Source organism: Sus scrofa, chromosome 14 (assembly GCF_000003025.6).
Source record: "Sus scrofa isolate TJ Tabasco breed Duroc chromosome 14, Sscrofa11.1, whole genome shotgun sequence".
NCBI classification, from domain to species: Eukaryota; Metazoa; Chordata; class Mammalia; order Artiodactyla; family Suidae; genus Sus; species Sus scrofa.
This window is the reverse complement of record NC_010456.5, coordinates 140,776,317-140,802,405: the sequence shown is the minus strand read 5'-3', so window position 1 is coordinate 140,802,405 and position 26,089 is coordinate 140,776,317. Positions and strand designations below refer to the sequence as shown.

At 59.6% G+C, this 26,089-nt stretch overlaps 1 protein-coding gene across 3 annotated transcripts in view; it reads right to left on the bottom strand.

Moving 5' to 3' along the window:
• INPP5A (inositol polyphosphate-5-phosphatase A) overlaps positions 1 to 26,089 on the bottom strand; it is a 159,215-nt gene that overhangs the window by 93,538 nt on the left and 39,588 nt on the right. For all 3 annotated transcript variants that reach the window (XM_005671580.3, XM_003133237.6, XM_021073890.1), the window contains exon 2: positions 10,909 to 10,950. In XM_005671580.3, the coding sequence (XP_005671637.1) occupies positions 10,909 to 10,950 (42 nt within the window). The remainder of the gene's footprint in view (positions 1 to 10,908; positions 10,951 to 26,089) is intronic.

Here is a 26,089-nt window from a genome sequence, read left to right as displayed (position 1 = left end):
GTGCACACACTCGCAGCAGCACACACTCACACGTGTGCATGCTCACAGCAGCACACACTCACATGTGTGCACGCTGACCTAACTGACCTCACAGAACAGGCCAGGCCACATGTGCAGGGCACACCCTCTTATGTGGCCCCCCCAGCAGGAAAGTGAGACTACAAAATGAGGTCAATGAACTTCAAAGCATGGAGACCAAGCCACCTGCTTCCTGAGCGCACGGAGCCAAAACCAAGCTGAACGCAGGCCGCCAGAAAAGAGGGCACCTGCCGTCTGACCCCTACGTGGAAGCTGGAAGCTCAAACTGCTGGACGGGGTGCCCGGCGCCTGGGCTACAGGGGAGTGGCCTCGTGCAGGTGACGGGCACCTCCCTCCCTGGATCTGATGCTCCCCTGGTGTAGATGTGCAACAAAACTCATCAACCGCACGCTTTCAACAAGTGAGGTCTACTGTTCGTCAATTTTACCTCCATAAAGTTATGGAGAATTCTTCATTTCCACCAAGACGTCAACCCATGGCCTCTATGAACTGTCAGCACCCTCTGAGAGCACCGGAGCCAAGGGAACGCTGACCCTGGCTGACGGCAGGGAGGGACGACTGTCCGTCTCGCAGACGCGGTCGCTACACGCAGGTTCTCCTTCAGAGGCGCCCATGGAGGCGCCCACGGGGAGCTGACGGCATTGGGGTTGGCGTCAGGCCACGCGGTGCACGAGGCGGAGGAGCCCTGGAAACAAAGCTGCCCTGAGCCTGCAACCGAGCGGCAGTGGTGGCCACCGGATCCACCGTACAATTCTCTCCACGTTTTTTTCCTTGCTTTTAGTGTGGGTTTTTTTTTTTTTTTTTTAATTTTATTGGAGTACAGCTGACTGCAGGCGTCGAGCAAAGCGAGTCCGTTACACATATAAACACAGCCATTCTTTTTGCCACACCGGTTAGCAAGGACTGGTGGGCAGACTTCCGAGCGCAGGACAGGAGGGCCTCGCTCCTTAGCGGTTTGACACGCTGCGCCGCGCATGTCACTCCCGTGCTCCTCGCTGACCCTCCCCCGCCAGGGTGTCCCCTGCGGGGACCGTTAAGTTTGATGCCCAAATCTGTGAGTTTTATAAGTTCCTAGGCTAGGGATTTAATGTGCACCACAGCACTGTCCAGAGCCACGGCAGTGGCAATGCCAGATGCAACAGTGACGATGCCTGCTGAGCCCCCAGGGAACCCCCTCCCTTAAACGTGGTGGAAATCCACCATAACACGGTCCGCTGAGCGCCCGCTGTTTCACGGGGGGAGAGAACCAGGAGGCGGAAGGACACGGTGGCCTCCATGACCCACGACCCAGGGCTGGGCTGCTGGCTGGCCGGGGCTGCGCTTCCGCGGGGCTGCAGGTGCACCGCAGGAAGTGGTGACTTTCTAATTCCAGGCTTTGACCTTCCCAGGCAAGGGGTGAGGGTGTCCAGCCTCTTGTGAATGTCACTCTGGAGCGCAGCCTACAAACCACTCCTGCTTGGCCCTCAGGGCAGGGCAGGTGCTCAGGTGACAAACCCATTTGGAGCTGGGCATCTGAAACCCTACCACTCATACAAATGAGAGGCCTCCTTCAAAGCAGACTTAATTACTGTGCAAGATGAGAAATTCAAAATCACTCATTAGAAGACGGTGATTTCTGGTGACGCGCTGTCGCAAAGTTGTGCCAACAGAAAAAAGATTTCCTCTGCCAGCGAGTGACGTGTGGACTACTCCCTGGGGCGTGTGGAACCCCCACCGATGGAGCCACAGCCCCGAAGCAGGGGCAGCGAGGCACCGCCAGCACCGCGTGACGGCGAGGAGGGCGGGTGAACTGGGCTGATGACTCGAACCCACCCTCCCTCCATGCAGGTCCCTGCCTGGCAGTGTTCTGGGTAGTTTCTGGACCCCCGGGGCAGGTGTGTCCCCAGTGGGCAGTGAGACGGCACGGCCCAGCCTGCTCACCCCTAGTGCCACCTTCACGCATTTCCTGGGCGTGAGTGCACCACGTGGCCCCGTCTAGCTCCCGACGTGACACCAGTGACCACGGAGTAGGGGAGAGGCTTGGTGACACAGTCGCCTTTCCTGCCTACTGACACAAAGAACAAGGACCTGGACAGGAAACCGTGCCGAGCTCGTCAGAGATGAGACAGGCATTTGCTGCTTGTAGTTTTCATGTAAACCTACTCAACTGCATAAGTCTGTTTATGCACTGAGTTTTAACAATGCTGCATTGAGCGACCAGCCCCCAGACCCTGACACCCCACTGGGCCCCAGCATATAGCCAGTGCGGCCAGGGGCTCTGCTGGAAGCAACCCGCTGGGACCCCTGCTCTGTCCCTTCCTGGAGAAGCCCTGCTGCCCCAGGCTCTCTGAGCGTCCGCTTCCCTCCGAGCCTGCGTGGCGGTCACTGTGCCCGGCCCTAAGGTTTGACACCGCCACACAGGCCGGTGCCGAGAGACCAGCCGTGGGGGACACAGGGCACGGGGCCTGCAGTCACACGTGCCTAGAACCTCACACAGGGGTTCCGTCCAGAGCCTCTTGGCAGCTGAGGCAGAGTGGCGGGCCTTCCCCGGCCTCCTGGAAGGGGCTGCCGGGCAGAGACCCCAGCAGGGCTGACGGCACGGAGGACGGACAGGAAAAGCCCCTGGGGTGTGGCACGACGAGCTCGGGTCCCATCCAGTTGGAAGGAACGCAGTGAAGCAAGACCTGGGCGGGTGCGGGCTCCAGGCCCCCAGGAGGCCACGTGAGCGCGGCCGCGGCTCTAACTCAGCCCGCGCACCCCGCCCACCTAGGACAGGTCACTGCCCAACGCACACATGTGCTTGGCCCAAATTCCTTACCCAAGAAAGGCGCGTCTGCTAATTCAGGGAAGAGCAGGCGACAGATAGAAATACGTGGATTCTTTCACAGGAAAGCTCAAGAAAAATATTTTGGGAAAAAGTGAATTAGAAATTTGGCAAGGAAGAGTCTAGGGAATGAACACACACACACACACACACACACACACACACACCATCCAGCCCAACCCAAAGCAGCTCCCCTTCCTGACACTGTGCAGGTGCCGGGCTCGCAGTTCCCAGGAAGCCAGCAGTGCGGCCCAGGCACAGCCGTCCCCCCACGGCCGAGAGTCTGCAGTAAAAATAGCAACAGCCAGGCCTTGTTCGGGCTTCTCCAAGGAGCCGCATCTGAGTGACCTAAAAAGGAATTCCATCCTGCAAACAAACCAGTGGAAGCCTGATAGCCAAGATAAGGAGCCGAAAAGGGACAAAGGAATTTCTTGAGAGAAACAGATTACTGCTATTTACCAGCCATGCCTTGAGATCCCCCGCGAGCAACGCCTGCCCGCCCTCCAGCCTGGGCCGTGCCAGGACGGTGGGGGCCGGGGGCCGGGGGCCTGCCCCCAGGAGGAAGCCCAGACTCAGCTCCTGCAGGCCCTGAGTGGACACTCTCCCGGGTCCAGGCCCCACAGCAGCCGCCGACCCGGGCACGGGGTGCAGGTGTGTGGCCAGCAGGCCCTCCTCCTCGTAGCCCAGCACCCAGGGTGCCACGAGCTTCCGTGACCTCCCAGCGGGCAGAGGGGCTGCCAGGCCATCCGTGAGCGTGTCTGCCTGGCCCCGTCTAGGCAGGAGGACCACTCATCCAAGCTCTACTCACAGCGGCTTCCCCCAAGTCCCCAGCCCTCAGCTGCCCCCAGTGCCATCCCTTCCTGGGCCCCCCGAGTCCACAGGGAAAGGACCCCATGTCGACAGCCTCCGGAGCTCTGTGCCCACCCAGCTGTTGGCAGAAGCATCCGTCTCCTCCTCCGGCCTCGGCCCAGGCTCACCCAAGAGCACAGACTCCCAGATCCCACCTCGTCACTGCCGTCAAGCGCTGGGGGTCCTTGGGCACCTGACTGAGCCCCGTCCTCCCCAGGGTGCTGGGGCCCCACCCCTCCTGCTGGTCCAGCCATCACTCTCCCCTCACGGTCCTGTGCCAGGGAGGCCACCTAACCCCTTCCAACAAGGGGACCCAGCTCCCATACCCCCCGCTGCCCCTGCCTCCGCCGTCCTCTGTGCCAGGGCCCCCAGCGTCGCCCGGGGCTCAGCCTTCGGCATCACAGCGACGGGCCGCCGTCCTGCTCATGCAACCCAGGCAGGTCTCAGAACCTCCTTAAGCCTCCCTTCCCTCGTCTGTGAAACGGGTTTGACGGTGACCCCATCACGGGCGAGCAGGGCCACACGCGAGCACTCACCACGCAGCAGCGACGGGCCCAAGGGGTGGGACGCAAGGAACACGAAGCAGGTCACTGGGTCCTGCGGGCGGACGATCCCCACACGTGTGCACTTGACACGTTCACACACCCACGTGGCCGGCACAGTGTGAGCTGTCTGCACAAGCACTGAGTCCACCTCTCAGGACGCACGACCGAGGCGCGACGCCCCGTGTGCAAGCGGGAGTCTCCTCAATCCCCACCTCGGCGGGGGCCGGGGGGCAGCCCGGACACACTGCGCCACCAAGTCCGTGGGCCCCGGGGGGGTGGGCCCACCTCTCCACATCAGGGCAGGGACGCCGCGCAGCCCCGGTTGGGCAGCCGCAGCCCCTGGCCCAGGTGTGCAGAGCCGTGCCCGGCGCCGGGCCCAGGATAGGGGTGGGTTTGGATCATTTTATCCAGTAGAACAGACACGAACTGAGAGCTCGCTGTGGTTTCAGTTCGCTTCTCCAGAAAGACCAGCGACGCGAGCGCCGTTTCACGTGTTCCTTTACCACTCACATGTCTTCTCTGGCCAAGTGAGCAAATCCCTCGCTCATTTGTAAATTGGGTTCTTTGCTTTCTTGGTATTGACTTTGGAGAATTCCTTATGTATTCTAGATACAAGCCATTCATCAGCTGCGGTTTACAGGAGTTCCCTTCGTGGCTCAGTAGTCAATGAACCCGCCTAGGACCCATGAGGATACAGGTTCAATCCCTGGCCTTGGCGCTCAGCAGTTTCGGGATCCGGTGTTGCTGTGAGCCGAGGTGTAGGTTGCAGACGTGGCTTGGGTCCCGCGTGGCTGTGGCTGTGGCTGTGGCTCTGATGTGACCTCCAGCCTGGGAACCTCCATGTGCAGCGGGTGTGACGGACGAATGTCCCCGCCACCTCTGGGATGCCTTTTCACTCTTTTAACAGTGTCTTAAAAGACCAGATTTTCCTCATTATGAAAAGTTCTAATTGATCAATATTTTCCTTTTATGAGTTGTGCTTTTGGTGTTGTATCTAAGAAATCTTTGCCTAATCCAAGGTCGTAAAGATTTTGTGGAGAGCTGGGGGAACTTAGAGCTAAACTCACTCACTTATTTACGATGTACGTTTCAGGTGTCCAGCATTATACACTGCAGAGTGGTCACCACCACAGGTCTCGCTGCCATCCACAAGATTTTTGTCAAGTTTTATTCTAGAACTTTCATAATTTTTGGTTTTTGTCTTCTTAGGGCCACACCCATGGCATATGGAAGTTCCCAGGCCTACACCACAGCCACAGCCACGGGGGATCCGAGCCACATCTGCAACCTACACCACAGCTCACGGCAACACCGCATCCTTAACCCGCTGAGCGAGGCCAGGGGTCGAACCCACCAGTCGGAAGATTCACTGCCGCGGGACCACAGCAGGAGCTGCCTGATTGTGATAAGGTTGCGGGAGGTCTTGACATTGGAAAACATGCATCCCTGACCTTTACCTGTTGTCTCCACTTTAGCCGGTCCAGCTTCCCACCCGTCCGTATACACTGCACGTTTTAGAACCGTCCTGCAGCCTGTCCACCAAAGGGGCTGCACCGAATCGGTGGGTCAGTCAATAGAGAGGACGTGTGAACCCGATTCCACCCATCTCCTTCTCCCTGATTTCTTTCTGCAGCGGCTCACGGTGCTTGGCGTCCAGAGCAGCCTTCTGTCCACGTGCCTCATTTGGGTGCTTCTGTCCATGTTCATATCGAGCATAAACGGGATGTTTTCAAACTGACCTTGTTATGTTGCAAAAACTACAGAAACTCACACTAGTAACAGTAGGGTTTCTGGGGACCCCCAGACCTGGAGGACCCCACTTCCTCTCTGGCCAGGACCGTCAAAGCCACACCCAGCAGAGGAGACCGGGTGTCCACAGGCAGCACCCCCCGACCCACCGCCCCCGGGGCCCAGGTCTTTAGGCAAGTGCAGGGCGTCACCGCGGGGTCTGCCGAGCATGGTGTCAGCCGAGGGGTGTGCAGAGCACGAGGTCACTGAGGGGTCTGCAGAGCGTGGCCTCACGGCGGGGCCTGCCTCTGCCGAGTCCGGAAGGTTCTGCACAGGCTCCTTTCCGCCCTCACTCCGCTGGAGTTTGCATCACAAACGGAGGACACCAGGACACGAAACACAGAATTTTGTCAAGTGCCTTTCCTGCAGCTACTGGGCTGGTCACGTGGTCTTTCGCCCTCCATCAGCTGACATGGCTCATTCTATTGATTCCGCTCTGAACCTTAAGCCAGGCTTGGTCCCTCGGTCCTGACGCGTTCACTTCTTCACATGCTGCTTGCAAGCGTGCGTGTGTCACATGTTTATCCCCCTGCACATGTACGGCTTCAGGTGTCTGGTTGCTGAGGTCCCGTGAGTTCCGGCGCTCACGCTCCGGGGCGCAGAGCTACGCTTTCACCGGGCTGTGCCCCATCCCTGCTGATCACAGGACGAGGCAGGAAGTGTCACACATGCTTCCATCTTCCCCAAAAGTTTCTCGAGAACTGTTATTGTTTCTTGCTTGAATGTTTGACAGAATTTGTCAGTGAAACCATCTGGTCCTAAAATTTTTTTGTGGGAAAGTGTCGAGGAAAATTTTAATTTAAAAAATAGAGGAAAAAATGTATTTCTTCCTGACTTAGCTTTGATCCTTTGTTCTTCCAAAACCACGTTCCTTTCATGTACGAGTCCAAACGTCCCAGCACAAGGCGGCCCATCACGTTCCCCTTATCTTTTCACTGTCTTCGGGTGGCCAGGGAGGGCGCCCCAATGGCAAAATTCTGCCACGGGTCATTCTCATCTTCTACTTTCGGAAATTACATAGAGAGAGAAAATTAAACCCACAGTAATCAAAGGAAAGGAAGAAACAAAGAGCAGAAATCGGTGAAAGAGAAAGCAGGAAAACAACACACACAATCCGTGAAACCAAGAGCAGGTCCTCGAGGCGCCGCCGAAGGACGCACCTGCAGCCATCCCGCTGACCCCTCTCCTCTGCGTGGGACCACTCCCCTGCCTCTTGGCCCGCCTGGCAATCTCATTCGGGCTGTAGACAATCAGACTGTAACTCTGCCCTGCTGGGTACCATCTGGAAGTCCTCTTAGCTAAACGGGCCCATCGCTGGGCTGACCTCATGCCCCCCAGCCTCAGCCAGCGCTGCCTGCACTGCCTGGGGCTGGGAACACGCCGCCTCGTGTGATGTCTGGTTTGAATTTGTTAAGGCGGGAGGGGTATTTGGAACCTGTTCCTCCTGGAAGCTGGAAGCAGATGTTACCCATCACGTTATTTTAAAAATTACTGTCGGGGAAAATTGCGAAAGACTGAAACGGGCAGGGAAGGCGAGCGGCCACTCCTCGTGCGTTCTCGCTGCCTTTAATTCCCTCGGAGCCGTTGTTCGGTCCGTGAGCCTGAACACCAGGTGCCACGCAGTCGGTCCCTCGTCTTGGGAAGGACGGGCTGGGGGCACGGCGGACCGCCCCCCCGCCCCACGTGGGCACCGCTGACCGAGAAGCCCTGTTTGCTCGTGGAATTCCTCTCCGAACCACTTCTCGCATCTCACTGGCTCTCTCGGGAATGATAACGAATGTTTACCTCAACAGAAGCCTTCAATACTTGCTCCTTTTTCATATTTGTGTGTGAGCCAACACTGCATCCGTTTTGAAATTTACCTTCACCGTTACTAGAAACAAACTTGAAACAAGCTAAGATCGTGGGCAGATAAAGAACTTTCGAAGAGGACGGCCCATCCGTCCATCTGATGAAATGCCCTGAAGCCATTACAACAGACAGGGGGGATTAGTCTACCAAGAAAGATTTCCTAGTTGGCCGAAGGATGACGGCACTGTCCATGACTGGCTGAAGAGGGCCGCTTTTCCCCGGGGCGGGGGGCAGGGGCGCAGACACCAGCCCGGGGCTGTGGCATCAAAGGAGAGGCAGGACAGGGTGGGGCCTCCCCGCTGCTCCTCACTGTCCCTCAGCCGTGAGCTGACGGCGCCCCATGCCAACAGGAGCCCAGGCGCTGGGGAGGCAGCAGAACGGTCCTGCCTCAAGAGCCGGAGGGCACACAGCCGCCTTTGTGAACGGGAAAGTTAAAACGGAGTCCCTGGCAGCCTGGCCCGCAGTCCCAGGACTGGCGGCCCTCAGAGGCGGGGTCTCCCGGCAGCCTCCCCCAGGGCCTCCTGAGGATCCCAGCCCGGCCGGAGCATCCCCCCACCCCGCCCTGTTTCAGGCTGTCTCTCTGAAGGGCAGCGGAAGCTCCCGAGAGCGAGGTTGTCTGGCCTGTTCTCCTCTGGCCCCTGGCACCCAGGACGGGGCCGGCACCTCCTGAGCCGCAGCCTCTTCCTCCTCCTGCAAGGGCACTTATCCCCGGGCAGGGCCCCACCCTCACGACCTCTCTGGCCTCCCCACCTCACAAAGCCCCCCGGGACACCAGGGCACCGGCACAGGAATCTGGGTACACGAGCCAGTCCAGGGCAGCTGTGCAGCCTGTATTTCCAGGATGCGGCTCAGGTCCTGATGGATCCTTGGAGCAAGATAAGTGTCGGGGGGCCAAGAGGGTGACAGTGACAAGGAAAGGGGGGTGTGGGCGGGGCATTCGGGGAGAGCAGAGGCAGAGGCCCATACACGGGGACAGCAGAGACAGCAGGAGGGAGCGGGGTGACGGCCTGGGCTCTCAGCCGGGAGAACAGAGAGTAAGACCGGGTCACATTTGTGGAGGGCGCCTGCCACCTCCAGAGGAAGGAACGGATGGCAGCTCGGGGTGGGTGGACGGGAAGGGGGCCGGCAAGGCCTGCTGCTGGCAAGGGGGTGGGAGAGGGGCAGGCCTGGCTCCCGCTCGGGGGCCAGGCACCCGACGTGGGGGGACGTCAGTGTCAGCCTGGACGGGGTGGGGCAGGCTGCGTCTTCCGGAAGCCTGGCTACCCCTCTGCGCCACATTTAAACGAGCACATGAAGACCCCGGCTCCAGGCTGCGACCACAGGCCGCACGGACAGCATCTGCTCTGCCTCCTGCACGTTCACCATCATCACATTTCACGAAAAGGCAGAAGTTACTCCCGGCTCTAGAAAGCGCGAAGGTCGCGCTGGGTTCTTCCATTTATAAAGCAGCTCATTAGAGCCAACGTTGCAAAATACAATAACTGCGTAATAGAAACCCTGGGATTCAATAAAAACCAAGGGCTAGCCACCCAGCACGGGGTCTCGGGGCCGCTCCTCCTGGGCCCGCGCCAGCCTCGGCCTCGGCCTCGGCAGGGTCGGCTCGGGCTCCAGCCTCGGCTGCCAACTGCGCTGCTGGCTGCTCACCGCATTGGCCCAGTCGCCCGAGAAAGCGCCGGCGGGGCAAATGCATTAAAAACCCCACTTGTAAGAATCGCCACGGAAGGGTCTTCCTCCCCCAGAGGCTCGTGCACAGACCGGGGAGACCTGCCCACAGACTCCAGCTCTGTCCCACTGTCCGGCCGAGATGCGGCAGGGAGGGGACGCGGGTATGGACACAGACCGCAAGGGGGGCCAAGCCGCCCGCCGGCCACGGCGCGTGTGCAGCCGGGGCTCAGAAGGGAGGGAGAGGCTGTGGTCTGGGCGGCCCAGGGGTCTGAGGTCACAGCAAGCAGAGCCTCGCCCTGAACCCCCCCAGACCACCGGCTACTCTCACCGCCCCCACCTGCCTCGGTGACTCTGCCATCAGTGGAGCAAAGGGAAAGGGGGGCTGCAGGTGCACCCCGTGCCTTCTGTCTGGGGCCTGGCGGCGTCCCCAGGACCTCTCTCCCAGGACGGCCCCCACACCCCAACAGGCTGCCGGCATGCTCCCTGGGGGCCATCGCCTCCAGAACCCCGAGCCCGACCCCCCAAGCCGTGTGCCTCACCCCTCCAAGGCCCAGCTTCGGCAAACAAACGCGACAGTAGTTCCGGCCAAAACGAACACAGAGAGAGCCGGATGGGGGGCTCCGGCCACTCACAGGGCCTCGCGCCCTGGCCACAGCCTGACCCGTCCCCGGAGGTGAGCACCTGACCAGGGAGGGCCGCACCCTGCCCCCGACGGCCAGCTGCCTGCTTGGGGCTGGCCCTCTGGGCTGCGGCCACACTCACCTCCTGGAGGCCCAGGGTCACCCGCAGCCTCGGCAGGCGGGGCGCCCTGCTCACCCACCAGGTGCCCCCCAGGCGCTCTGCCGAGGACCTGCTACTGTGAGGCTGGTCCTGCAGTGGGGAGGCAGAGCTGTTCCTGTTGCCCCGGCCCCCGGCCCCGGAGAACTCAGGCCCCCAGCATCAGGGGCAGAAGTGACCACAGAGGCGGGGCTCGACCAATAGCTGCTGGATGGGAGGTGCTGAGCCTCCCGCCTCGTCCGGACAGGCTCCCCCAAAGCCTCGACTAGCATCCCCCTCCCCCAGCCGGTCACCCACTTCCTGTCCAGACCCCGAGGCCCCTTTGCACGGCCCTGCCACCTTCACACTGAGACCCAGGACCCTCCCAAAAGGCACCGACTGTCCCTACAAGCTCTCCACAGCTTCCATCCTGGAAGCAGAGGCCAGGCCGGGTGTGGGCACTGGGGACCAGAGGGGCCTCTGAGGAGCCACAGGGAAGTGGACGGGCCACCCCACCATCCGCCCTTGGGACAGCACCAGGCCATAGGACATGTGACTTCCAGGACTGTGACCCACTCCCGAGCATGGGCCGGGCCGCATGGGGGCTCTTACCTGATAAAATTCCCGAAGCCAGTTCTTCTGGAGGTTTTCTGGCTGTAAATTAAGAAAACAGAAGATGGTCAGACCAGTGACACAGCCCCATCAGCCGCGAGCAGACGCCAGGGTGACAGAGGCCTGTCTGCCGTCCTCACAGTGTGGGAGGGGTGTGACGCGGGCAGGGACTCAGTGCTCCATACAGGGGACCTACACGGGGGACCTGGCCCACAGCTCGCCGGGGACATGGGGCAGCGCGAGGACAGGCCTCCCCCTGGCAATGGGCAGGCACCGCGGCCCTGGATCCAAGGCTGACCCCCAGCCCTGCTCGGTCCCTGGGCGCTCAGGAGGGGCTGCGTGCAGTCAGACTGGAGCTTGGCCAGGACCCAGCGGCGTGAGGATGCGGGGCTGGTTCTGGGGCGTGGCCTCCGGATGCTCGGGGAAGAGCCGGCACAGGGCACACAAGCCCCCGAAGGGGCCAAGGATGGGCGTCCTGCCACACATCCCCAATGGCCAGGACAACCCCACGCGGCCACGGCGCAGAGAGGTCCCCTGGACGTGGACATGAGACCCCTTGGGGATGTGGGCTCCATGGGTACAACACCTCGGACGTGCGAGGTGAAAGGTCCGGGGCTCTGGTGGTGACAACGTGTGCGCCCGTCACACTGCCGGCCACACCCACAGCCTGAGGGCGTAGACCCAGTGCTGCGTGCTTCCTGCCACATCCAAACAGACTCAAAACCAGTCAGGACCCAGACCTGATCCACGCAGGGCTCTGGCCGCGTCACCCACAGTCCGAGGCCACCCCACTGCCACCCAAGTTGCTGCCTCAGCGCGTCCGGGACGCAGGGCGGGACTGAAGGCACGCTGGTGACAAGGAGCCGTGGCTGGAGCCCTGCAGACACGACGAGGTGTGGGGAGGCCCGGCAGCTGGAGGCCGGCACGCAGCGGCCAGGAGCCTGAGGTCCTGCAGCCTCGCCGGAGGGCGGGCAGCGCACGTGGCCCGGGCTGAGCAGACTGAGCGCCAGGCGCTGACGCCGCGTATCACTGGGCCACAGGGAGACGCAAAGCCAGGCCAAGGTGGGGCTCCCCTCCCCGATGGCTGACCCCAAGGGCGCCCAGCCTGGGACAGTGTGCAGAACGGACGCTCGGGCTCGGCCGGGGCCAGGGTGGGTAGGAAATGGTCTGGCGCGTCCTCAAAACACTAGACCTGGAGCCGCCCACGGCCCAGCGCCCGCGAGACGCGGGACCCCGTCCCCGGACTCGGCTCGAGGGCCGCAGCGCAGGGCCCCAGGCCGCAAGGCAGGAGCCGCCCCGAGACCCAACTCACGGACGAGAGACGCCGCGGGCCCACAGCGAGCCTCAGCAACACTGCTCAGGGGAGACCCGTCACAACGGCCAGGGGACGTCTGACTGCTCGTCGTGGACCGTCCAGAGTAGGCGGAGCCACAGAGGCAGGAAGCAGCCGGCCACCAGGGCGGGTGAGGACAGACACTGGGCGCCAGGAGGGGACGGAGACGCTCGCGATCACGGGGACGGCCGCGCCGCAGACGAGAACACGGAAGCGGGCACCCCTCCCCCAAGCCCGTCAGACCCACACTGGAACCAGTGACACGGGGCGCCCGGGCCCAGGCCAGGACGGAGCACGAATGGCCGTCAGTGGGCCTCAGCCCCGAGGCCATCAGAGAAGGAGGACTTCGCATGCAAGGCCCCCACCGCCCAACGGGGAACGCGGAGCGGGCAGGGCCGCCACTGACACGCAGCCCTGCTAAGCTGGGGAGGGCAGAGGGCATACCGGCCTCAGCAGCTTTCTGTGCCACTGCTGCTGAGCCCGCCTGGAGACCGCGGACGGAGCCAGTCAGCTTCCAGCCCCGCCATCCAGGAGCACCCCTCGCAACACCCTCCAGCAGGCCCCCGCCACGCGGCCTCAGCCGTCGAAGGCAGGACGCATTTTAGGAACAAACCGCTGCTATTTCAGGCCCTCTACCGCGTCCCAGAATCGGCCCCTGGGAAGGCGAGACGGCGGCCCCCCTCCACTCCTGGCACCCAGGCTCCGGTGTGCACACGCGGCGCTGGGTGACACGGAGCTGGGTGACACGCACGTCGGGGGAGACCCCCACATTAAGCAAACATCCTGCACTGGCCTCTGCACATACTTGGACCGCAGGACTTGGGGGTCGCCCAGCTCAACAGCGTGGGCAGGACAATGCAGGCTGCCCTGCGTGACCCTGGACCGCGCTGCCCGGGGCCAAGGAGAGAACAATGGGGATGGCACGGTGGCACAGGTCTGCCTGCTGCTCCGAGGTGGAAAGCACAGGCATCCGTCCCGTGTCCTCAGCGTGAAGGCGGTGGGGTCCCCGATGACAACAGGGCCCTGGCGCCAGGCTTGATTCCAGCACCGGCTCCTCCAACCTGCTCTGATGCCTCTGCTCCTGCTGTCCCAGGGCACGCGTGTGCAAACACACACGTGTGCACACAGCCCGCAGCCCTGGGGAAAGGTGGGGGTAGTCAGCCCTCCCTGCTGCTTCAGACCCGCACAACTGACCACTGCCAAGGAGCCCCGGGCTGCTCTCCGCAAACCCAACTGCTCCAGCGGCCCCGAGTCATCGCAGCGCCCTGCCCAGGCCCGTGAGGTGGTCAGAACCTTCGGCGAGGCCAGTCCACGGCCGCCCCGGCAGCGCTGCTCTGAGCCCCGAGGGCAGCCCCGCACCGGGTCAGCTCTAAGGTCTCCCATGCGAAGCCGGCGCAGTGGCCACGTTTGGAAGTGGGGTTGGGGCGCTACGCTCAAGCCCACTTCCTGGGTCAGCATCTCCTTTAAGTCATTAATATGACTCAGCCCAGCCTGGGGTAGGTTCCCAGAAATTATAAACCCAAACAATCCCCATCAAAGTGCTTTAAACAAAGACACATCCGCGTTTGTGTTTAGAAAGAGGCCTCCCGGAGGCTGCGGAATAATTAAAGGACAGCTCTGAATAAACAACAGAAGGACCCAAAATCCTGGGAGGGGAGAAGGGACGGGATCTGCTGACCGGGGACGAGGTTCTCGGGAGCCCCAGCCCCAGCCCGCGTGCCTCGGGGCCACGCTGCCCTGCACCGAGCCCTGCGGCGCCCTGTCCGGCCACAAAGCTGTTGGAAACACCACATGAATTCAGTAAAGTGTGAGGACCCAAAGTCAACACACAAAAATCAGCGGTGCTTCTAGGTGCTACCCATGAGCAACCCAGAAAGAAAATAAAGAAAACTCCATCTGCAATCGCATCAGCAAGAACAAGCTCCTTGCGGATAAACTCAACCAAGGAAAGACCTGAGCGCTGGAAACTAGAGACTCCGAAGGGACTCAGACACCCGAGAGTGGAGAGACACCCACGTCCGTGGGCGACTGTTCAGATCCATTCCACCCAAAGCCACCCGCGGGTCAGCGCCTTCGCAACCCCATGCCGACAGCTCTTCCCGTGGAAAGAGACAAGCCCGTCCTAAACGCATGAGGCGCCCAAGGGGCCGCGAGCTGCCAGACGACCTTGAAGGAGAACAAGTCCGAGGTGTCCTGCTTCCTCTTCTCCAAGTCCCGGTCCTCCAAACCGTGTGAGTGAGGTGGCACTGGGACGGACGCGCAGACCGATGGAAGAGAGCGGGGCCCAGGAGGAAACCGCCCCACATGCGGTCGAACCATTTCCGACAGAGGGGCCGAGACCATTCGGAAAGGAAACGACGGAGGTTTCACCAGACAGTTTTGGGGAAACTAGACATCTGCACGCGAGAGAAGCAGACAAACGCGAAGACCCAAATCTGTGAGATTCTTAGAAGAAAACACAGGGAAACGTTTCATGACTAGACTGGCAGTCATTTCTCGGACATGACACCAAAGGCACACGCAACCAAAGGGAAATACACTGGTCTACACCGAAAGGCAGCCTCGACGCGCCTGCACCGAAAGGCAGCCTCGACCGAGCGGAAAGGCCCCCACGGAGTGTAAGAAAATACCGGCAAACCATGTATCCGATACTGGGTTACTACCCAGAATATACCGTTACAAATGCCTACGACTCAACAAAAAAAGGCAAATAACACTGTTCAAAACCAGGCCAGAGACTGGAAGAGACCGTCTCCAAGGAAGACGCGAAACTGCCCGATAAGCACATGAAAAGATGCTCAAATTCACGAGTCTTTGAGGAAACGTAAACCAAAACCACAGGAAGATATCACTCCGCACCCGCTACATAACAGCCAGTACTTAAGATAGCAAGTGCTGGCGAGGATGTGGAGAACTCAGGACCTTGCAGGCACTGTGGAGACCCGTACGGTGTGTCCTCAAAATATGAAAAATACGGTCCGCATACGACCCTGCCTTTCCACTTGGGTACTTCTCAGAGAAACTGAAAGCAGGAACTGAAACCGCTGTTGCCACCCGTGTTCGCAGCAGCACTTCTACCTGCAATCAGCCAAAGGGTGGAAACAGCTCAAGTGTCCCCGACAGAAAAGCGGACCCGCAGAACGCGGTACCCCCGCACCTGCAATCCCTCAGCCTTATGAGGCCGCCCCGCCGTCCTCCAGCAGGGACCAGTCCGAAGGGCCTGAAGCTCAGTGACATGAGCCCGAGCGCAGACACCTCCGACCGTCGGGCGCCGGGGGTGGGAGCGGGGCAGCGGCAGCGGGGAGGGCTCTGGAGGGACGGTGCTGGCGGCGGCCTGCGGTGGGACGCACAAAACGCCCTGCCCCGTGCACTCGGGTCCCATGGCCAGGTTAGCGACATGCGCCCGACTGCGGAAACCTGCAGTGGCGGCAGGTGCCCGGGGGCAAGGCGCCGGGCACCCAGTCAGCAGCCTGCGCTTGCTCTATGTGCACCACTGCGTTTTACTCCTGTTTTATTGAGGGATGGAAACAGTGACAGCCTCACGCCTGCCAACAGAAGGGGAGGGCCCAGAAGTCCAACCCACTGGGGGCCCACGGAAAACTCTGGGGCTCCCGACATGGCCCAGCCCTGCTCACGCTGACACACGACACCCGTCGAAGGACAGGAAGTAAGCACGGGACTGCGAAGGCCCCGCAGCGCCGACACGAGGGTATGACGGCCCCACCGACCCGCAGCTCTGCGTCCCGCCTCCTCAGCCCACCCTGGAGGCCGGGCAGGCAAGCACGCAACTACCTGAATGTGACGGCTGGAGCCGCGGTCTGACACCCCAAGACCTGGCTCCGAACTTTCTCTGGAATGTATGGGGCCAAGAGAAGCCCACCAGGCCCTCCGGGGACGACCCGCGGAGCTGAGGCAGGATGCCCAGTGTGCCCGCTGAGGCCGCACGACAGGACCGCAGTGACATGCCCGACACGTCCCCAAGACGCTGCGAGGAAAACGGAGGAGGTACCGCAGAAGCGACAAGAGGCCCTGGGAAAGCTCGGTCACCGCGGCTCCAGACGTCTAGAAAATAGACCCTCCACCACGAGCACGCGTACCTGCACACACACGCACACAGAGACACATGCACAGAGACACACAGAGACACAGACACACACAGAGACACACGCACAGAGACACAGAGACACACAGAGACACAGACACACACAGAGACACAAACACACAGAGATACACAGAGACACACATGCACAGAGACACACACAGACACACACAGACACACACACACACACGCCTGCTTTTCTGCCATGACCAAGACCAAAAATGATTTTTTTTAATGGGCACATCCCAGACGTTTTGATCAGACCTACCCTGGCAGGTACCCTTTAATCAAGGGCCCCACCCAGACAGGTCCTGCTGGGCTACAGGTGCCACGGCTCCACGGCCTTCTCGGCTCTTCGCTGACAATCCCGGCTCTGCCCCAGCAGCAGCTCTGGGCAAGGCCCAGGCCACACGGGCTGCCAGCCTCTTCGGAGTCACAGCCCATATTTGGCTCACACGATTGTTTTTAAAGCCACTACAGAAGAATAGAAGATAAACACACAAACTACTTCTTAAAGAACCACTCTCCCATCAGCACAACGCTCGGGCCAGGCCGTGCTCTGCCTGCATCTGCACACCGCACACCCTACTTACTTCTTAAACACCCTAAAGTTTCTCTCTCAATCTTGTGGAATAATAATTTTTTAAAAGTCAACACATGGCTGGGAGAACGCTGAAAATCCTCGTTCCTTCCAAATGCGGGATTCTATTTCTGGACGTCACCCCGAGGCAAGCAATTCTAAGCAACAAAGACGTGCTGCCCCCGCAGGCGTCCCCGATGACACCATTTACAGGAGCCGCCCCTTCAGCAAGGCCCCGAGGAGCACAGAGGAGGCCCACCGACGGAGCCCCGCGGTACGTCCCAGAGGGAGAGACGCCGCAGGCCACGAACAGAAACTAGTGGCATGAAAAGAACTTCTGGGCACAGACAGCGGGGACGACCACACGGCACTCTACGCAAGGCCGCTGGTTTGTGCGTTTACGAAAGGAAAAATGGTACATACTACGCTTGGGGTATTTTACCAAAAATATGACAAGGGACGAGCACATCTCAACTTGGAAGCGGATAACACCTCCACAGAGATGGGAGGAACCCAGAACAATTCAGGCCCGAGCACAAGCCCGAGAGCAAGGACCAGACCCGATGAGCACCTGCAGAGACGGGACGCCCAGCTCTCCTCCTCCGTCTCCCCCCCCACTTCCCCTCCGCCTCCTCCTCCCCAGCCTCCCCCCCATTCCTTCTCCACCTCCTCTGTCTCCTCCGCCCCCTCCATTCTCCCCGCCAGCCAAGTGGGTCCAAGCGGAGTAAGTGGCTGAGCAGAAGGCACAAGGCGACCAACAGAGGGGGGGCTGCTTTGACCCTCTCAGCAGCACTGCTAACACGGTAAGGAAAAGAAAACGGAGAAAAAAGCAAGCACCAAAACTCTGGAGTAGTATTTGAAGGAACTGCTTTTATTTTCCTCATTCTGATATCCTTACAATTACCATGCATTTCTTTCATATTTTTAACTCCTAATTTTAAAAGCTTGAGGAACAGAACACCAATGAAGGCTCTCAGAATACTTTGGCAACATTTGAAATAACCAGCATTCATTATAAACAACAAAAAAAGGCAAAAGTTAAATAGGGGAAATTATTTGCAGCTTATATGAAAGCTGTTGGGCTAATTTGCATATTACTGCATAAAAAGCTGCTTTGAACAAGTCAGAAGATGTCCAGGAACTCAAACACAGACCACACACACACACATACACACACACACACACACACACCACACACCACACATTCATGCATAAAACACACACACCACAAACACAGCACACACACATACCACACACACACACGCGCACACATCACATATACACCTGCTGCCAAGCCACCTGCGGCTAGTGGCCACTGGCCTGGACAGTGCGGGTTACGGGAAGTTTCTGTTGACATGGGAAGTTTCTCTGACTCTAGATCAGCACTGCCCAGTGGGATGGTTTGTGACATTAAGAGTGGTCTCTATTGGCAGCAGCTGAATTTCCATGTGAACTGTGCCCAGTGGGACTAAATAACTGAAATTTTTGTTTAATTTAAATGGAAACAGCCACATGTAACCAGCCGTTTTTAGATGGCACAGCTCTAGATCACAGAAAAAGGAGTTCCCGTTGCGGCGCAGCAGAAACGAATCTGACTAGGAACCATGAGGTTGCGGGTTCGACCCCTGGCCTCGCTCAGTGGGTTAAGGATCTGGTGTTGCTGTGGCTGTGGTGTAGGCCGGCAGCAACAGCTCCGATTGGACCCCGAGCCTGGAAACCTCCATGTGCCACGGGTGCGGCCCTCAAAAAGACAATAAAATAAAATAGATCACAGAAAAAGAAGAAAAACTTTAAAGCTACCATCATGACAAAAACATATAATACTGACACATAAACACGACAAAGACCGTGTAGACCAAGAGGGAACTTCAAGGCCCCCCCCGCCGGCTGCAGTGCAAACAGCTGAGGTTACGGGCGCAGCGGCTCCCCAAAACTGCTCGCGGCCAAGGGCTCCCAACGGGGCGCAGGGACAGTCAGCATGAAGGGATCCCCGACACTACTGACCCCACGAGCAGGAGGGCCAGACGAGTCTCTCTAGGGCGACCTGACGAGTTAACGAGGAAGGCGCGGCCGCGGTCCCAGCAGGGAAAGAGCCTGAGATCTTCGCGCCCACTCCTGAGGGCCCATCGGAGACGCGGAACGGCCGAGGCATGACGCGTGGGGGGCAGAGGAATTCCACCTGCTCACCCAGACCGTGGTGGGAAGACGTCAAGAACAATGTTGATGAGACGCTGGAGGCTGAGTGCAGACGGAGCGAAAGGGAGAAGCTCCTCGGGACCCGGATTTGGAGCAGGGCCCACATCCTCCTAGGCCTTGCTTCGGGCCCCCCACAGAGGACGCACCACGAAGACCCCTCCTGGCTCTGGCAGAGGGAGGGAAAGAGGCCCCGCTGGGAAACGTGCCCAGAGCTTTCTCAGAAGCCCCCTCACAGAGGAGAGACTATCAGAGCCGTAGGCCACCCATTGGCCTCCCTACGCCATCCAAGGGACAGGAGAGGGAGAGGAGAGGTGTGTGCGGGCCACAGCCCAGACTGAGACGTCATCACCGGTTAGGAACAGCTGTCCCCTCCTTAGAGCTACACCAGCAGGGCTCCGGTGTGAGGACAGGGGGTCCAGACAAAAGAGGGGCGGGGCAGGCTCCCTCAGGAGGGTCCTTAGGGAAGCCCAAGGACAAGGCAAGGAGAAGGGGTGTGAAGCCTCTGGTACCACAGCCACAACAAAGGGCACACACAGCCCAGCTCCTTACCCCACACCAAAGGCCCCAGTCCTACCACCCAATACATCGTGTCCAGCTTCCAAAAGAAAACTACAAGGCACAGTCAAAGGCAAGAAGGAAACAGTCCAAAGCCATTTTAAAAAATGCATCAGAATCAGATACAATTACGGCACCGATTTTGGAAGTATCAGAAAGGGAATTTAAGATAACTGATTCATACTCTCGGAGTTTTGATGAAAAAGTGGACGGCATGCAAGCGCAGATGGGCAGTATAAGCAGCAGGATGGAAACTCTTAGAAAGAAGCAAAAGGAAGTACTAGACATCAAAACGCTAACAAAAATGAAGGTTGCCTTCCATGGGCTCATTAACAGATGAGACCCAGCCAAGGAAACAACCAGTGTGCTTGAACAGATGTCAACAGAAACTTCCAAAACCGAAATGCCATTTTTAAAAAATGAACAAAACTACAGAGTATCCAAGAACGGTACGACAATTTCGAAAGATAAAAATGGGAGTGCCAGGAGAAGAAGGAGAGGAGAGAGCTTAAGGAGAACTGGAAGAAGCGATGGCCACGGACTGTGCAAAATCAGTGACAGACACCAAGCCGCAGACCCAGACGCCGGAACGCCTAATCCCAGGCACAGGCTGCTGAAAGCCCAGGACAAGGAGAAACTCTGAAAGAAGGAAGGGGGAAAGAGTATATATATACTATTTGGAGGAACGAGGACAGGAATTACAGTGAACCTCTGCGCAGAAGTCATGGGAGCAGGAGGAGAGGGTGAAACAAAATGCTACAAGTGGTGAAGAAAAAAAAAAAAAAGCCCAAACACAACCCACAGCATGTGCCCAGCAGCATTATCTTTCAAAAGGAGAAATAAGACTGACTTGGACAGACGACGCTGAGGAAAAATCCATCGCTAAGAGACAGGACCCGAAAGCAATGTCTCCAAACGTTTTCAGGGAGAAGGAAAATTATATAGCTCAAAAGTTTGGATTTAAACAGGGAAGAATTATGGAGACGTCACCGATGGACGTTAAAAAATTAAGTGAAAAACTCTTCAATAAAAGACAGCCACACTTATGAAAAGTCTAAGGGCCCGGAGCCGAGAGGCACTTTCTGCAGCAGGTGGAATTCCCGCAGGCCTCTGCGCCCCACCCTGCTCACTCCTTGTCACCCCACCCAGGAAGAGGGAGCACGATGAGCTGTCACTCCCGTGATTAGATATCATTCTGTGGCAAAGGGGAAGGGATTCTGCAGATGTAATTAAATTCTGAAGTTAGCTGACCTTAAGTTATCAAATGGACATTAACCTGGGTGCATCTGACCTTACAAGATACCAGGGGAGCCTCTGAAAAGAGGACCTGAGGTCGGAGCCTGGAAGCGAAGGGCTTGCTCTCTGCTGCCTCCCGCGGAAGCGAGACGCCGCAGGCGCCGCAGCCTCCAGGAAATGACTCCTGTCGACGCAGACCCTCCCTCCCGGGCTCTCAGATGAGAACGCAGCCCAGAGACCCTCGGCTTCGCTGTCCGGACCTCGCCCCCAGAAACGCCAGGCAGTACCACTAGGTCTGCGATGACAGGTCACCCGGCACAGAAAACCCAGAGAGGCCCCGGTGCTATAAACTGGACGGGTGTGTGCGACACCACGAACCCCACACAACCGACCCTCACCCCAAAGCCAGAGCCTTCTTCGTGGGGAAACACTGGCCACTCCCATCAAGGTCAGGCTCACAAGAATAAGATGCTCGTTGAGTCCCACTTCCTTGGAAGGTCCAAGGTATTAGGGAGGGAGACAAAACAGACACAACAGCCAGAGGCCAAGCGACAGTGTATCTGGGAACCCGGGGAATCACAGGCAAAACCAAAGCAAACAAAAAAGAATTCAGAAGAAACAGCAGGATATAAAACTAACACACAAAGACCAACGAGCACCATAAATGCCACAACAACCAGTCGGAAGCTACGTTGGGGAAAGAAAGCCCCTCAGCAACAACAACGTAACCAAAGGTACGCGTTAGGAACAAATTTTAAAATGTGACAATTTTATGAGAGAAAAGTGGTGACACTGCTGGCAGAGACAAGAAACTGTCTCCAATCAATGGAGAGCCGTCCCCTGTTCGCGGAGGGATGACTCAGCACCATAAAAGCTCCAGGTCTGTCTCACGGGCCCAGACAACCAGTGAGTGACACGCACCCACCCAGCTCAACTAGATAAGTCGATTCTAAAGTTCACGTGGAGAAGTAAACTGTGACTCAGAATCCAAATGTGATTTTTAAAAAGAATGATAAGCTCGACTACAATGAAAAAAAACTTCCGCGTGTCCAAAAATTAGTAAAATCCAAAGACGAGTGTCAAGCTGATTGAAAATATTTGTAACGCAAATCCCAGCTGAAAGAGTTCATCTTCCTCACATCCGAAGAACTCGCAAAAGCCAAGAGGGGAAAGCCTAAAAATTCACGAGAAAATATTGAAAAAACCAAACGAGTGCCAGAGAAAAGACATCTGACTGACCCACATCCAGGAGGAGCGCCGGCTCCTGAGGCGGCGGCGGGGGGGGGGCACCCGAACCAAAACCCCAACGCCGAGGCCCCCAAACTCGGGACACCCTACAGGACCAGCAGCCTCCACGGTCAACGGCACAAAGACCACGGGCAAGGGCTGGCCGACACTGAGGACCCCGAGCCGCATGACCCAGACCGGCCGGGACACCCCGCGCAGGAGAGGCCGCCGTGGCCGGAGAGGCAGTGTCCCTGGACGCCTTTGCGGGCGGCAACTTTTACGCTCCCTCTGAGGCAGGTCCCCGCACTCCTGCACGACCCTCTGACCCGCAAGGGGAGGCGCCGCAGGCTGTGAGCAGGTGCGTGTGTCGCGGACAACGGCTGTGACCCTCGGTGGACGTCCTGGCTCTCTCCGAGTGGCCCCTCCATCCACCTCCCTCTCGCACCCCTGACCCATCTGTGGTCACCCAGGGGTGGCCGCCTGGCCAGCTTGGAGGACAGCACTGGTCCTGGTGGCTCACCTGCCCACACGGGTCCAAGCAGCCACCCCCGCCCCCTCTCCCCAGGGCCCGGGGTCACCACGGCCGCACGGGCCCAGCTTCTCCAGCAGCACCCCCGCCCCTCCTGCCCCGGCCGGGTGCACGCCCCCCGAGCCCACCCTGCGGCCGCATCGTGATGACAGCCACTTCCATGAACCCAAGAGGCCACTTTGCCAGCCGCCCCTTGAGATTTTGACCCTGGAAGGCCATTCTCAGTTCAGAAGGACTAAACATGGGAAAGAGGCCCTTTGAGGCGCATGAAACGTGGCGTCGGGACCCTGCCGGGGCGGCTTCGGCAGCGCATGCACCTGGCGTCCGCCCTCGGCACGGCCATCCCCACTCCGTCCTCTCGGTGCCGGCCCCCACCCCCCAGACACCGCACACACCGTGGGCGAGGCCGGGCCAGGCGGGGATCGTCGGAGAAGAAAGGACGCAGCCGCCCGTGTCGCTTGGGTACTGCCGGGCCCTGTACGCACGGGACTCGGCAGGGGCTCCCACTCGGCCTGACCGGCTGGGGAGAGGCAGGACACTGCGGCCAGGTCCGCCGGAAGGGTCTCGAAGGAAGCCCACGGCCCCGGCGGCCAGAGTCCATCCGCTCCCCGGGGGCGGCAGCGCTGGAGGGAGGCTGGTGCAGGGACGCGGGAGCAGGGGCCCAGCGGGCAGGTGGGGGCCGGAGGACGGCAGCCCCGACGGCCGCCCTCTGCAGCTGACCAGCCCCCGGCATCATTTCCTCCGCGGGGGGCTCAGGGTTGGGAAGCAGGAGACCTCGTTCTGGTCCTGCGCCCCCAGCCCCGCGCGACCCCTCCCCTCCGGGACCCACAGGAGCAGGAGGGGGATGGGGCCGGTGCCCTCCCTGGGTGCGTGAGCCCTCCTTCGGCCACCAAGCAGGACGGCGGACACCAGGAAAGGGTTACTCTGGCCGCAGCCTGGGCTCAGGGCAGGCGTGACTCCAGGCCCCCAAAGCCCCGGAGCCCTGGGGGCAGCAGCCCCAGCCCTCCTTCCACGGAGACAGTGACGGCTGGGACCCGTACGCAGGGACGCCGTGCATCTCCTCTGAGGCGTCCTAAAGCTTTCGCTTGGGTCGCTGAGACCCAGACCCCGCTGCGCGGGCTGAGCCCGTGGGGATGCGCCGGGTGGCAGGCGCCAGGCGGGTCGGACTGCCCGTTTCTCAGGAAATCCGGCCCCAGGCCACGCGATTATCCCTGCGGAAAACCGTTTCCCTTCATGAGAAAGGAAATCTCGTCTGTGCAGAGTCACAAACACACGGCGGCTAAAAATAGCTTTGCCAAAGGAAGTAAGGATGGGACCTCCCACCACCCGGCAGAGCCAACAGCGGGCGGCCGCGGCGAGCCGCGCCCAGGGTCCGGGCGGCAGAGGGGCAGCCGGCGGCGGCCCCCTCGCCTGAGCCTCCTTCGGCTCTTTGCACTGTCATGCCTTTGGCTAAACCTGGCAGAATAAAAGGAAAATATATGCCGTCTCTTGGGAGAGACCCTGATGGGAAACAATATGAGGAAAAGAGCGTGTGCCCGCGTGCGACCGGGTCACCGTGCTGTCCAGCAGCAACTGACTCAACCTGTAAATCAGCAGCAACTGATTTACAGTTGCTAATAAAACATAAATTAAAAAAACGAACACAGTAAGAGTGAGAGAGCGGGTCCCACGAAGAGCAACTCAGCAACAGCCTCCTCTTTCATTAAAGGAAAAGAAAAAAACAGCCAGACCACTCGTGAAGGCATAAACTCGGAAAATCGTGGTCCACCGGGAAGGTGGGCTCGGCAAAATTCACCACAAAATCAGCGTTTTCCCCTCAGGAGGGTTCTGCATCACCAAACAGGGTCAAACTCTAAGGTCAAAGCAAGTTTAACGTTGAATTAAAGGCCTGTAAAATGAAATTATCCACCTCTCAGGTGAGCCATCAGGGCCAAGACCAAACCGGGGAACCGGTTCTCAGCAGAGGCCTACGGCTGGATCCTAAGCACCAGTGCAGCCGGCGGCCGCCTCCGAATGACAGAGCCTCCACGCGGGCACCCCCTCCCGAGGGCCAGGGCACCCCTGACAGCACCCTTTGGGACAGGGATTTCCCGCCAGGACCCCCGCCCAGCGCTGACTGACGGAGCCCAGGGGGCGGGGGCGGAGCCAGGCGACGGCAGGGCGAGGGTCCTTCCTGAGGCCGAGGCCGCCCTGCCCTGCCCCCTCCTCCGGCTTTAGCAGCTGGAGGAGACCCGCCCCAGGAGATGCATTTGGGAGCTGCCGCCAGGCCGTCTCCTTCCCACCCTCCAAATGCTCTTAACACGATTTCCTGACACTGGTTCTCTCTGCTTTATTTTTCAATAAAAAGGAAAGTGGAGCTCCTGTTGTGGCTCGGAGGTCACAAACCCAACTAGTATCCACGAGGATGCAGGTTCCAACCCTGGCCTTGCTCAGTGGGTTAAGGATCCGGCGTTGCCCTGAGCTGCGGTGTAGGTCGCAGGTGCGGCTCCGATCCCGCGTTGCTGTGGCTGTGTAGGCCAGCGGCTACAGCTCCAATTCAACCCCTAGCCTGGGAACTTCCATACGACGTGGATGTGGCCCTAAAAAGACAACAAAACAAAACAAAACAAAAAGGAAACTGCAAAGAAATAAAATGAGCACAGACCACATGGCTGAGCTGTGACCGATGTGCAGGCATGGAGCCCCACCCCAAACCGCACTGTGGGGTCAGAGCAGGACAGTCTGCGGCCCGTGGGACACAGGAGGGCACGAGAGGAAACCCCGACAGATGGGGGCTGCCCGGGGAAAAGCCAGGCTGGGGGGATCCTGCTGCTCCCCACGAGACAGGTACCCACGCCTTTCCGTCCAGTTTATAAGGAGGCTTCTTTTCAAAAGAAACGTCGGGAAATTCAGCAAGAGGGGGAAGCCCCCAAGGACCTCAAACCCCCCCGCCATGCCACCAGCAGCGGCAGTCACCTGTCCTTCCAGAGGTCGTCCACTGCGACTGTGCAGACAGGCGGCTTCCCAGGCCCCGTAACAAGCGACAGGCGCTCCCTCTGACTACACAGCGAGGACCAAGTCCCCAGGGGATTCCGGGGAGAGGTGTGGACGGCTCGAGCGTCCCTCACCAGGAGGGGAGCGACCAGCGACGGTCGTGAGGACGGGATGGCACAGCGGCCCTCCAGGCGAGCCCAGGTGCAGCACAAGGGCAGAGACGGAGGAGAGAGGACGGGTCCCGCGGGAGGGAGAGACCCCGCGCCTCTGGCGGTGGCAGGTCACCTGCTCTGGAAGGTCCTGAAGGGAGGACAGGCCGGAGCTGGCCAGGCAGCCTCTGCTCGGCTCCACAGGACACGCTCCCCCAAGGGACAGGCTTTCCCACCTCGAGACACCAACCCCCGTCCACACAGTCACGGACGCTGGGGCCCAGGGACATGCGGCCAGTTCCCA